The sequence below is a fragment of the Rissa tridactyla genome, chromosome 10 (assembly GCF_028500815.1).
Source record: "Rissa tridactyla isolate bRisTri1 chromosome 10, bRisTri1.patW.cur.20221130, whole genome shotgun sequence".
NCBI classification, from domain to species: domain Eukaryota; kingdom Metazoa; phylum Chordata; class Aves; order Charadriiformes; family Laridae; genus Rissa; species Rissa tridactyla.
The window spans coordinates 5215185-5227282 of record NC_071475.1 but is presented as its reverse complement, the minus strand read 5'-3'; the positions used below and the strand labels follow the sequence as shown (position 1 = coordinate 5227282).

Genomic DNA, 12098 nt, shown 5'->3' with positions numbered 1-12098 from the left:
CACCTGCCCCGCTCGGACACAGGACAGTACTGGGGCCAGGGGGAGAGGGGTGACCCAGGAGAATGGCAGAATCCCACTGCTAGCCCACATGGTCACGATGAAGATGAGGATGATGAAACTCTTTTGCATGCAGGGAAGGGACGCTGCTCCTAACACTCCCCAGTATCTTTGCTAATGCAACCACTGCCTCCCTCTGTATGCAACCTCCAAACCCAGCATGGCTTTTCTAGAGCGGGGTTTGCACTCTAGGAGTCTGCTCCTTCACTTCCGCAAAGCCTCACCGCTGCACTGAAGTGATCAGGCTACTCCTAGTTGTATCAGCTGTGGTCCCTTAAAAAAAAAAAAAAAAAAAAAAGCCTCCTGCTGTTAGGAATTGCTGGTGTGTAAAATCACTCTGTGTAAAATCGCTTCCCCATGCTGTCACATCATCTACCCCTATTTGGCCAGCCTAGGCAGACCTGCCACGGTGACACTGACTATGACCAACATCAGCCCCAAGCGCAGGACAGATTGCGACAGTCCGGGAGCACCAGCGGGGCTGGGACTAAGTGCCCGGCTTCTCTGCTCTGGAAAGCAAAGCCTTGTGTGCGAGGGCTCGTCCCTAGATTGGGTCTCGTCTGCGCCGTGGACCAGATGGCATCTCACTCATACCCACACACCGAGCATACGCGCAGTGCTCTCGCACGCTGATCTCCAAAGGCGCTCTCACCTGGAGCCAGGCGCTACTAGCTATCGCTTATGAGAGCTTTTGTGGAGAGAGAAAGAGCCCTCTCCAAGTGGGAGACAGGAACACTGGCAACCCAGCACTTACGGCAGGCTCTCAAAGTGGCTGGAGAAATTTGGTGAAGCCGACAAAAAACTCAGAGGGCAGATTTAAATTCAGCTTAAAACCAGGAATGCCTGGCTCATCTGCTTGTTTGTTTTAGGGAGCCTTGAAGACCGGCATTTTCCAGGATTTTGAAGTGAAGTAACTTTCAACGGGAAAAGGAATTTTTTAAAACTGCTGCAGTGCGGGGACAGAAATCTTATCTCTGATCTGTACAGAAAAATCTCTAATGCTGCTCTTCCTACCTCCCACTTTTCCTTTCCAACAAGAAAGATGGAAAAAGAAGCAAGAGAGAGGTAAAAAAAAAAAAAGACTTTTTTTCAAACTAAGGAAAACTTTAAGTCACTGAAAATACTTGAACAGAAATAAATACAAATTAGCCAACAATCGAGCAACTAATTTTATTTAAATGAAACACAACTAAGATTTTATACGACAGAAGATACCAAAAAATTGGTGAATGTCTCAAATTTGGGGGGGGCTTTGCTTTTTTTCCCCCTGATTCAGTGGATACAGTAGATCCTCCCTGAGGGAGAACTGCTCCCAGATGGCATTTGCAGCTGATCTGTGCAATTGATGAGACAGATGTAAAACTGCTCTGCTCAAAACTTGCTGCAATTCTGTATGCTTTGGCCAGTAAGACTGTCCTTGCACTGTGGCACCGTCTAATACCGAGTGCCCTAAGCCCTGTGCTAGCTTTGATTCTCCTTTGAAACTAAGTGTTGAAATATAAAGAGAAAAGTCCATGTGAAAGAAAATGTTCTTGGCATCCCCTCGACTGAATATAAATAATCTAAAATGGTATTTAATTTGAAACTCTGTTGCTCTGAAGGGTGTTTTGCAAAAGTGAAGCACTTGTGGCTGCTATTAAGAGCTAATTAGGACTGCAGCAATAATCCCAGCCCACTCGCTGGCCGCTTGCCGGCGCAGTGCCGCGGCTCGGCTGGAGACGCGCTCCAGGAGCAGAGCGCTGCGGAGGCAGAGACCAGGCAGGCATCAGGGAGACCAAGGCACTATAGTCAGGCCTGCTTAATCTGCATTTGTTTGCAATTAGATTGAGAAAAAAAAAAAAAAGAAAAAAAAAAAGGCACCTCTTGTGCTGTTTTAACACTGCTACAAATTGCACAGGCGGTAACGTGTTTCTTCCAGCCAGAAACGCAGCACAGATTAGACAGGACTCACTACGGCCTTGTTGAGCCTCCACTGCTTTCCTCTCTCCCTTTAAAAGTATTGCTGAAAAAAATCAGGTGCTATCCATTAAAAGCCTCCTTTCACTGAGAAGCCAAAGGGGTCTAATGAAACTGTCGTGTAAGTCTAAGGCAGTGAAGGCCGGCAGCAGCCACCAGGGCTTTAAGCAGGAGCCACCCCTCGCTGATGAGGGTGTCCCAGGAACATTGCACCAAGGCTGAATTTGGCACAGGTGGAAAACATGGCCATGAGATTCTGCTGTCAGCAAATTTGTTGATGTTCCCCTGGCTTGCAGGAGGGCAAACAAGGAAACAAGTGCTGTCAGGCATAGGGCAGGAGAGATTTAACTCGCTGGGCAGAGATGGGGGGGTCTTGGCCCCGTGGACACGTCCTCTCCCTGGTGCTACGGCCAAGTGGCAGCGCTTCTGCTCACCTTTTTCCTGACCCAGGGGAGTGAGTGGTTCTGACCTTGCGTCATAAGAAACCAAAAAAGGCAAGGCCGAAAAAAGAGGCTGAAGCATCTGCTGAATGCCGCTGTGCTGAGAAGTCAGCAGCGGGGCAGCAGTGTCAGCAAGAGCCTCCCCCATGGCCCTGCGCGGGCCCCGGGATGCTCGTCCCTGCGGGACCAAGCGGTCTCCAGGGGCTCTGTGCTTGATCTCTGCCAAGAAGGGCAGCGAGGAAAACCATGAAAAGTGGTTTGGATAATTTTGGTAAAGTTTACTGTCATGTAAAAATGTCCCTTAGGATTTAGCTGAAGACTGGCCAGTGGTGACGGGCAACGCACTGAACAGTGAGACGGTTGCAATCTCTGGCCATTAGTGACTAGGGCTGAATTAAGTAAAGTAGAAAATCTGAAGGAATTGACAGCAAGATATGCAAGAAACCGAAAGCCAAGTTCGGAAGCTAATCAATGCCCTCGTTGTCCCTATAATAAGCCATAAAATCCCTCCTTTAAAAAATGCTTTTTGAGCTGTTGATGAAAACATGCTATGTGAACACTAAGTCTGTTAGTTAATTTGGATTTAAACATTACCCTAACAACCCAGTGTCACTACAAAATTATTTAATTCTAAAAATGTGAAGCAACAGGAATGTAACTGCCTGTTTATCAGAGATTTAATAATAAAAATTAGAGTAAATATTGACCAGATAAAAACCTAATGTGGAAATACTTAAAAATGCTACTCTTGGAATTGATCCACCTACATATTAAAAAAAATGGGGCTATTTATGATTCACTCAATAGGATTATTCCCTTGCTTCCTGTTTTCAAACAAAGCAATCAATCTCTGATCAAAATAAGCATTATGGCCAAGACTGTTAACTAACTTGCGAGAGGTATGCCAATTGCAGCCACCCACGAGTCCAGCGGTGCCACCAATGTCATTAGTTTCTCATTAGCCCTTGTGAAGTGAGATATCTGTCTTAAAAATTGAACTCCCAGAGCCGTGTGATTAGAAGATATATTGTCTTTTTCTTTTTAATAGCATGTTTGCAGAGGAGAGCTTTCAAATACTATGCAGGTGAATTAAAATTGCTCAAAAAAATCAGAAAGAAATGCCAAAAGTGCACTCAGGTGCCATTGTTACTACTTGAATCTGATTAGCTTTAAGCATCATGGCTGTGGAGGCCTGACTCACTATTTTTGAATGGTAATTCCCATCTAATCTATCTGTTCTACATGAAAACACATGGTTACACCTGCCCTCATGGACGAGACATGCACAGAGCTAAAAATGTCGTATCTGGTTTGCCTGAGATACATTCCCATGCTATGAGGATTTAGCTGCCTTCAGCTGCAAGTGCGTAGCTGAACCTTAATGGGAAGAACACTTCTGAAGTAAGGGAAGAACCCAAGTGCACATCCAGTTTCAAAATGGACTTCTCACAGTTCTGTCAACCTCACCCTGAAGCTACAGAGGACAAATGCAGGACTGCAACAACTAGAGTTCCTGTGGATGAAATGGTCCACGGAACCCAGGAGATGGAGTTCTCCAACTTCTCTTGCCTTTCAGTGAGACCTGGGAATAGATGCGCCTATGCCCCTCCAAAAGGCCAAGGTAATATTCCCACTGCAGCGCTGCGAGCAAGCAAAACTAAGCTATGAAAAATACATAAATACTGGCTATTTACATTTGAATGAAAATAAAGGTAGTCTGAAAAGAAAGATGGAATAAATTTTTGAATCAATGACATTCTGGACTCTAGGTAATGGTGTGGTTATCTTAACTCTAATCTCAGCTCAAGTGGATTAGCACACTCTAGGAAATTAATTTGCTGCCCTGTTAATCAAGACAGAGTAAACAATACAACCCCAGCTAACCCTCGCTGCTCTAGATGAAAGCCCAAATCAACAATATGCTTATTGTTCTGGAGATTATGGGAAATCTTGTTCTGTTTTTATTGCTTAATGTTAGCTGATTGAGTCTGCAGAACTTTGCTCACACGCTAGGCGGCAGTGCCCACCACCACTGCCACCAATACCATCGTACCTGACTCTGCCACATCAGCAATGTTCACCCCTTGCTCTTGTGCCATGAAGCCCAGGACGGAAAAAATTGCGAAGCCAGACACAAAACTGGTACCACTGTTCAGGCATCCCAGCAGCAAACAGTCCCTAAGTCACACATATGTCATGGAGCAAGTTAATTAAAAAAAAATTAACCCATTGTCCCTACTTTATTTACATCATTTAGCTAAAACACTAAACCCCCTTGGATGGAAACTTGCCTATAGCAGTTGTATTTGTACTTGTTGTAGCTCCCCAGGGAAGTCATTGCTCCTAAGCAGATTGCATATGAGAAGAAGATTTGTGTCCCTGCATCTATCCAGACCTAAAGGGAAAGACGGAAAGACTGTTATTACCGGCATCGTTGCATTGCAACACTCAACGCAAACACACAGTTCAAACTATGCAAAATCAACAAAATAATTGCATCCACTGAGGGTGATAGCTAAAGGATCGGGGAGAGAGGGAAAGAGAACATCACATTTGCAACTTTGGCTTTTAAAGCGAAAAGAAAGTTGTTAGCGTCAGAGCCCACAAGAACATCATCCCTGTAACAGTTCCTGTATCCCCTCCCCAGAGATGCTCAGTGTTTCTAGTTTCTTAGTCATTCAGCTGATCCTTCCTGTTGGCGCAACAATAAACGCGTTTCAGCGCAATAGGAAATGCACAAGTATTTATAACATTGCTCATTTCTGTTGTAACTCATTTCAGTTGGAATCAGCCGACAGAGTCACTAAACTGAGCATGTGAAAAGCTTGAGAAACAGGCTTGTGTATTCGGTTTGTTTATTTTTCTAGCTTTCTGGTTGCTTTTGTAACTGTTCAAATGCAAGATAAAAAGCCCTAGGGGTGGGGGGAAAACACAAAAAATACAATGCACTTTATAAGATACGTATCTGATCTTGGTCTCATGATTCTTTCTCCTGATTACATTAAAAAAAATACACACACTGAAATAACAGTACACTATCAACTTCTCAGTTAGTAAATACGTAGCAAGCTATCAAAATGCACCCACTGAAACCGTATGTTCACTTCTTTCTGCTAATGCATGTCTGCTAACACCAGTAGAAACCACCAAGGAGTCTGAGTAAGTGAGAATTAAGACTGTAGACCATTACCTCCTCCCTCCCACCATCACTTCCCAGCACCTTGCTGGCTGGTGTCTCCTTGGAGATGATGCTTTTGCTAGACCATGGAAGGGGGCCTGCCAACGCGCATGAATCTCTTCTACGTTATTGGCTCTGGACTTAGGGCTAATAGCAGATCGTAAAAATGATAACAGTCCCATAAAAGCTGATTCATTCATAAAATATAATGTCTCCTATAAAGAGGGTGTGTTGTATAAAGAGGGCAAGACTAGAGAATGAACCAAATTTCCGCAAGGTTTCTTTCAATTATACTTTTCCTACTACAGTTATTTAGCTACCGTTGGAGTTTTATTTTAACCACCTATGCATTAGAAAGAAACAGCAAAGAAAGACACCATTCCCTCTCACTGTGACCATCATTTCGTTATTTTCAAAGACCCCTTGTTTTCTTTTTTTCGGGGGTGGGGGGTGGGGTGGGGCGTGGAGGGGTGTATTGCATTTTTTTGGCGTTTCTCACATGATCACTATTGGCTGGAACGATGCTGGAACAGATTGGTCTGCACTAGCGTCACGTATTCATGAGCACAGAATGGAATCTTTATCTAATCACAGCCCATACAGAAAGAGTAAGCCTAGCTCCCACTAGCCAGGGCTAAGCAAGTAATAGCTCCTGTGCCTCAGAAAGCATTTTCTCTACCTTTACATGGGTTTTCATTCTTCTCTTATTTCATTCACTTCTTTCCCAGTCTCCTCCTATTGAGCAGTGGGAGCTAGGTGACACTGGTACTCACAGTTGTCGCTGCTTGTTCCATCTGTGAAGCTCACGTGTCTCTCCTTTGAAACTAAAGACTATCCTCATTAAAAAATGCATCTCCCTTACCTTACCAACAAGAAAGCTGAGATTGTATAACGGGACAGAGTCTACAGCCTCAGAGTCCTTTGACACAAAAAAAATACACACGCATACACACACATACATACACATGGAAAGATGCATTAACACATATAACAGTGACCTTCTTAAGCTGATCTCTGGAAAATATAACCCAGCATTAATGTTCATGCTATATTTGGACCTCTAAAGACTATGGAAAAGAAAAAAAAAATCTATTGCCATTACATCACCACCATCACCCTCCACCATCCCCCTTTGTGTAGGAAATCATCCCGCTCCCCACTCCTGGTTCTGTACCTGTGGGTCAGCTAACCGTGAGATATCAGGATAAAGATAAAACTTGATGCCTTCTGCAGCTCCAGGCAGGGTCACACCACGGATGAGTAGAACAAGGAGCATGATGAATGGGAACGTGGCAGTGATGTACACTACCTGGCAATAAAAAAAAAAAAGAGGTATGTTTAGTCTGTGGCCGTCAACGGTACACCTCCATAGTCAGGAGAGACCTAACGATGGGAATACAAAGCCCCCCTCATACCTAGAAAGGACCCAACCTGAGTTTCTGTGTCTACTTTTAGTTTAATGGTCTTTACCACCTTATTGCTTTAGGCCTGAGGCAATGCAGGTTCATGAATCCCCCCAGAGGGAGGTCACGTCACTCAGGCAGAGAACACAGGATTTAATACAACTCATGACTTTGGTTAGAAATTCTGCCTTTGCCCTGTTTGTCCTCCTCACATGACAAGTGCACCTCTGCCAGGGAAGCTGAAGAGATTTCCTCACTGAGCGTGCCTGAAGCATTACCTCATTCTTTATTTGAACTTAAAAACTGCAAACTGTTTTGCAAGCTCTGCTGCTATCTCCAATTTTGCTGTGCAGCCTCACTACTGCTCCTACAGGCAATTTTACGAGGCACTTCTTTTAGAGATAAAGATAATTTGGCCCGTGCTCCTGTGTCTCCCTTCCCATCGCCTTGAACACATGAAGCCCTTCAGGTTGGCATCAGGCTCAACAGCGGTAATTTCCAGTCCCATAACTTCATTCTTGTCCTTGCTGCCTATTCAGCAACATCATTATTGGAAACTAAGGCTCTATTCATCCAGTTCGAGAATATGTCTTCATTATCTTTAACCTCTATTCCCACCCTTTTTTGAATAACAGCCTACTTCTTCTCTTCTTGTTATCTTATCATTCATTTGATGAAAGAGCCCTTTGCTTTAATCTCCAGCGCGAGGGTTAATTGAGCTTGCATTTGGACAGTTCTATCTTTAGACCCACGCTTTTTGATCTCTAACATTTTGTTTTCTTTGCTCATCAGCGCTTTCCCTCATTTTTTATATAATCACTGTGTTACAGTCAAGAACCCCTACTGTCCAAGAAAGGGCGTTTTTCATGGAGTCAGATGATCCCCCCAGGTAATTAGAGTTTGCTGCCATGGGTTAAAATGTATTTTTGTTTTCCAGAATTTGTTTAGCTACAGTAAAGCTCACGGGATGCACCGTTTTTCTTCTTAAGTGTGTCCTCTGAGAATAACGAGGAGAACTCAAAGCCTGCATTGCCGTAATAATTCACAGAACCGGACTGATTTCAGAAAACGAAAGGAAGTCTTTTCACACACGTCCCTAATGCTCTCCATGAGTTTTCTGTATATTTTCCACTGACAAATAACATATATTACACATTAGCCCAGTTTCACCAAAACCAAAAGGGGGATTTCTGTGCTTTCTAATGTTTTTTAATATAAGCCAGCCCTATGAAAAATCTAAGTTTTCTTACAAAAAAAAATATATGCCTTGATGTATTTGCAGGAACTGAGTAAACGACACTCAGAAAGTGGCCTTTGCGCTGCAGGTAACGATTCTCCCGTAACGCCGGAGGAATTTTTAAGATCAAGCACGTTATCCAAAGCATAAGCACAACTATTATTTTTACTCATGATTTCATGTTTATTTGTCCAATGCGCTACTACGAGATTTAAAAACTATGTCTGTGTGTTTTTTTTTTTTTCGCTCTCCAAAGAGCCATTAACACGCTGGAAAGCAGGGAAGTGCTATAAACAACCATCTACTAAAGTAAACTAGACTTCTCAAATAATTCAAGTCCTCCATTAGAGTTTACAGTTTACTTTTGTTTGACCCCAATGTTAATGGAGTCAACCGGAGCCTTTCCAATGGTTTTGTTGGGCGGAGAAGAGGCAGCGAATTCCTACCAACTGCCTTGTCTTAGAAATGAGACCATTTTGCTGGATTTCCACAAACTTTTAAGAGAACTGATTTTAACAGACCCGTTTTCAACCTGTTACCTTCACAGGGGCTTTGAAATAGTGTACCATCAGGAGCTCACTGCTATCATAACCTTTACCGAGCAGACACCAGGCTCGCCAAAGGTACTGCAGAAACGTGGGCTTCCACGCGGCTACTGCGGGAGATTTACTGCGTTCACCTTTACTATAAAACTTACACAACCACCTTATCGGGTCACATCAGTCAGGGGGAACGGAGAAGCAAACATTTTTGTCAACGTATGCTTTAGAGGTGTGGAAGCTGTTCTTTAGGACAAAGCTGGCAGGAATCCAGGCTAAGGCACCAGCATGATTTTAATGAGGCTCCATGATAAATATCACAGAAAGCAAGACAGAAACGACAGTAAAGCAAGTAGTTTAGTCAACACTGGAACTAATGAGGTCTGGTTTCCTATGGAGTTTTGTCTCCTGGTTGATTCTGCAGCGTATAACAAGGTAAAACTGCTAAATGATGCTTTTTCTGCAGCTGAGGCACTTGCAATTGCTCACTCACTCCTCCTGACTTCTCTGGAGGCTGATAAAAGGTGGGTTCACGCTGTGGCATCTCAGGTGGGACACTAATGGGGTCGCTCCCTTCCACCTAGCTGACAAGAAACGTGTGGGACCTTAGTGTCTTGAGACCTCTCTACCTCTGATGAGGTACAGAATGAAATGCTGCCTCAACCAACAGGTTTGAAAGCTGAGCCTCACGCATATGCAATGGCTTCAAAAGCCTTTTGTCATTAAACTAGGTTTAAAAACACTACTGTATGCGAGGGGCAATAATATCATGCTTCATGTTGTTAAGTGATTGGCCAAGATTTGCTGTTATTTGTTTCTTGCATTGGGGCAGGATGCGGTTCAGGAATGATTCAACTATCATCCTTTAGAAAAAAACATGATTCTAAAGAGCACACGAGGAGACTGAAAACACAAACTCTCCAGGATCTCTGTTAAGGAGAGTGCTTCTAAACACGTACCTAAGTTTAGTCTCCTGTGTCTGCACACAGCTTTTCTGTAAGTGAGCGGCATTTCAAAAATGCTGTGCATCCAGCAGTTTCCACAGACTTAAAACATCCCTACCACAGCTATGTTAACATCCACCCCGCTGCACTGAGAGTGAACTTGGCTGGTGCGAGAGCGCGGACAGGGAGCACAGAGCACCACACATCGCAAGCGTAAGACCTTCCATGCTCACGACACGCAGCAGTGGGATGCTCGTCCTCACAGCGGCAAAGTGGTACCCGAACCGTGCCCGTGTCTGCTTCTTGATGCCATTCCAGTAACGGCTACTTGACTCACAGGCATTTTGGGCACTGGCAACGACTTTCCAAAGTCAGCTGAATCCAAGTCCCTCTTTTATCCAGGGCAAAAATATGTACTTTTCAAGGAAATGGTGAATATCTTTAAGAACAGCATTACTTAGAATTCCTAACATCTGCTAACTGCAATTGTTATAAAAAGGGTAAAAGAGCACTTACTTTCCCAGTGGATTTGACTCCTTTCCAAATGCAGAAGAAACATATCACCCAGACGAGGAGAAGACACAGTGCTAGATCCCACTTGATAATACCAATATCTTCAATTCCCGATGACAAGCTCAGTACATTCCGCCTGAATATTTGAAAGGAAACAAAACAAGAGAGAGATGCAGGAGCTCAGTGGATGCAGGGTCTGGTTGCATTTTATTTTTATTTTAAGCTCTTTTTAGCAGGCGTGACCATGTCAGTATGAGATAAGGAAGTATGCTCAAAGCACTGTGGCTTTCCCATTTGCTGCCTCGAAGATGCAAGACCAGCTCACCCTGGCATTGCCACGAACGCTGGCTTTGAAGCCACATGGCAGCACTGCACATGGTGTCTCCATCACGGACACTTGCAACTGGCCCACATCCACGTGTTTCTCCTCCTCTCTAGTTCATTAGCAAGACTGCCGCAAGGAGGAAAGGGAAAAAGCAATGCAGGGAACCATCACGCCGTGCGGCTTTGCAGGGTGAAGGCTGGAGCCGGGATCTGTTCTCCCACCACACACAAACACTGCCTGGGCCCGCTGCGGTCCGCCCTCAGCACCGCCCCACCAGGGTTTCTTTGGCTAACTTGAGGCAGTTGGTAAACTTTATTCTGTCACTTAGGTTCAATAAAAAGAAATTCCTAAGCTGCGTCTTAAGGGAGCAACATCTGACCATCAAAATACTCTGTTCCTGAGGGGAAAAATTCATTAAGGCTTCTCTCTTTTGGTAATGGCCATGGGTCATCGTTAAACACTGATTTAAAACTTTTTTTTTGTTACTTTCGCGCAACATACACTGACCTCACACATTGTTCATTGGACAATATCACATATTGTCATACCTGATACTCACTCGTTTGCCAATGTGTATGAAAGAACAGACTGCTCCTTCCTGTTCACTTGGCTAAAACTCCTCTGCAAACGAACCTATTAAACCCTGAAGACTTTCTGCAAGTTTTTTTAAGTCAAGGAGAATTTTGACCTCAGTGACAACAGAAATGCTTTGCCCTGAGACTGGAGAAATGAACTTGCTACCTAACTAATTCTTAATCACATTTTGTTTTCGGACAGCTATAAAAATCAGCCACTTTCCTTCCCCTAAGTCGTGCAGAGCCACGACGACAGCATTCCGGGCTGCCGGACCAGCGTCAGGCCCACACGTGTGGTGTGCGCAGCTTTGCCTGTGGATCCAGAACAAGACAAACCACTGTGGTTTGTTTTTCCCCTGAATTAATTAAACTTCCCCCCCCCCCTTTTTTTTTTTCTCTATTGCCATGGAAATAATAGCAAATGAAGTCACTGATGGAAAATTTGCAATTAGTTTTTGGAAAAAAACAAACCTGGCTTGACCAGTTTAATCGGACTCAAACGCTCACCCATCTGTTTTCGTGTCTCTGTTTGCCAAATTCACTCAGATTACCTGTGTGAATGTGCTCTCACACCAAATGCTTTATTCTCTCCGAACGTGTGTGCATTTTGTTATGGAAAAGGACTAATGGCACCGGGCAGGGTAAGTCTGCCCTAATAAGCACAGCTATTCCATAGTTACGAGAACCCCCTCGGTAATGAATATTTGGCATAAAGTTGCAGTCCTGGTTCACCTGAGCCTAAAGAAACCAAGAAAAACCTGCTGTGCGTATACAAAAGAAGAAAATACATTTATAAGATGACAAACTTGACCTGCAACCTTCTGTGGCTTTTTAAAAAATAAATGGCAATTTCCCAATCTAAGGGTTAGTTCATATTAAAAAGCAGCCTATAGAGCTAGCCCTCGGGGAGCCATGAATAATGAACTGAAAA

At 43.9% G+C, this 12098-nt stretch overlaps 1 protein-coding gene across 12 annotated transcripts in view; it reads right to left on the bottom strand.

Moving 5' to 3' along the window:
* Positions 1-12098, bottom strand: part of SLC6A6 (solute carrier family 6 member 6) — a 96069-nt gene that overhangs the window by 14922 nt on the left and 69049 nt on the right. For all 12 annotated transcript variants that reach the window (XM_054216373.1, XM_054216366.1, XM_054216367.1 and 9 more), the window contains 4 exons: positions 10271-10403; positions 6806-6940; positions 4745-4848; positions 4507-4631 (listed from right to left, as the gene is read on the bottom strand). In XM_054216373.1, the coding sequence (XP_054072348.1) occupies positions 4507-4631; positions 4745-4848; positions 6806-6940; positions 10271-10403 (497 nt within the window). The remainder of the gene's footprint in view (positions 1-4506; positions 4632-4744; positions 4849-6805; positions 6941-10270; positions 10404-12098) is intronic.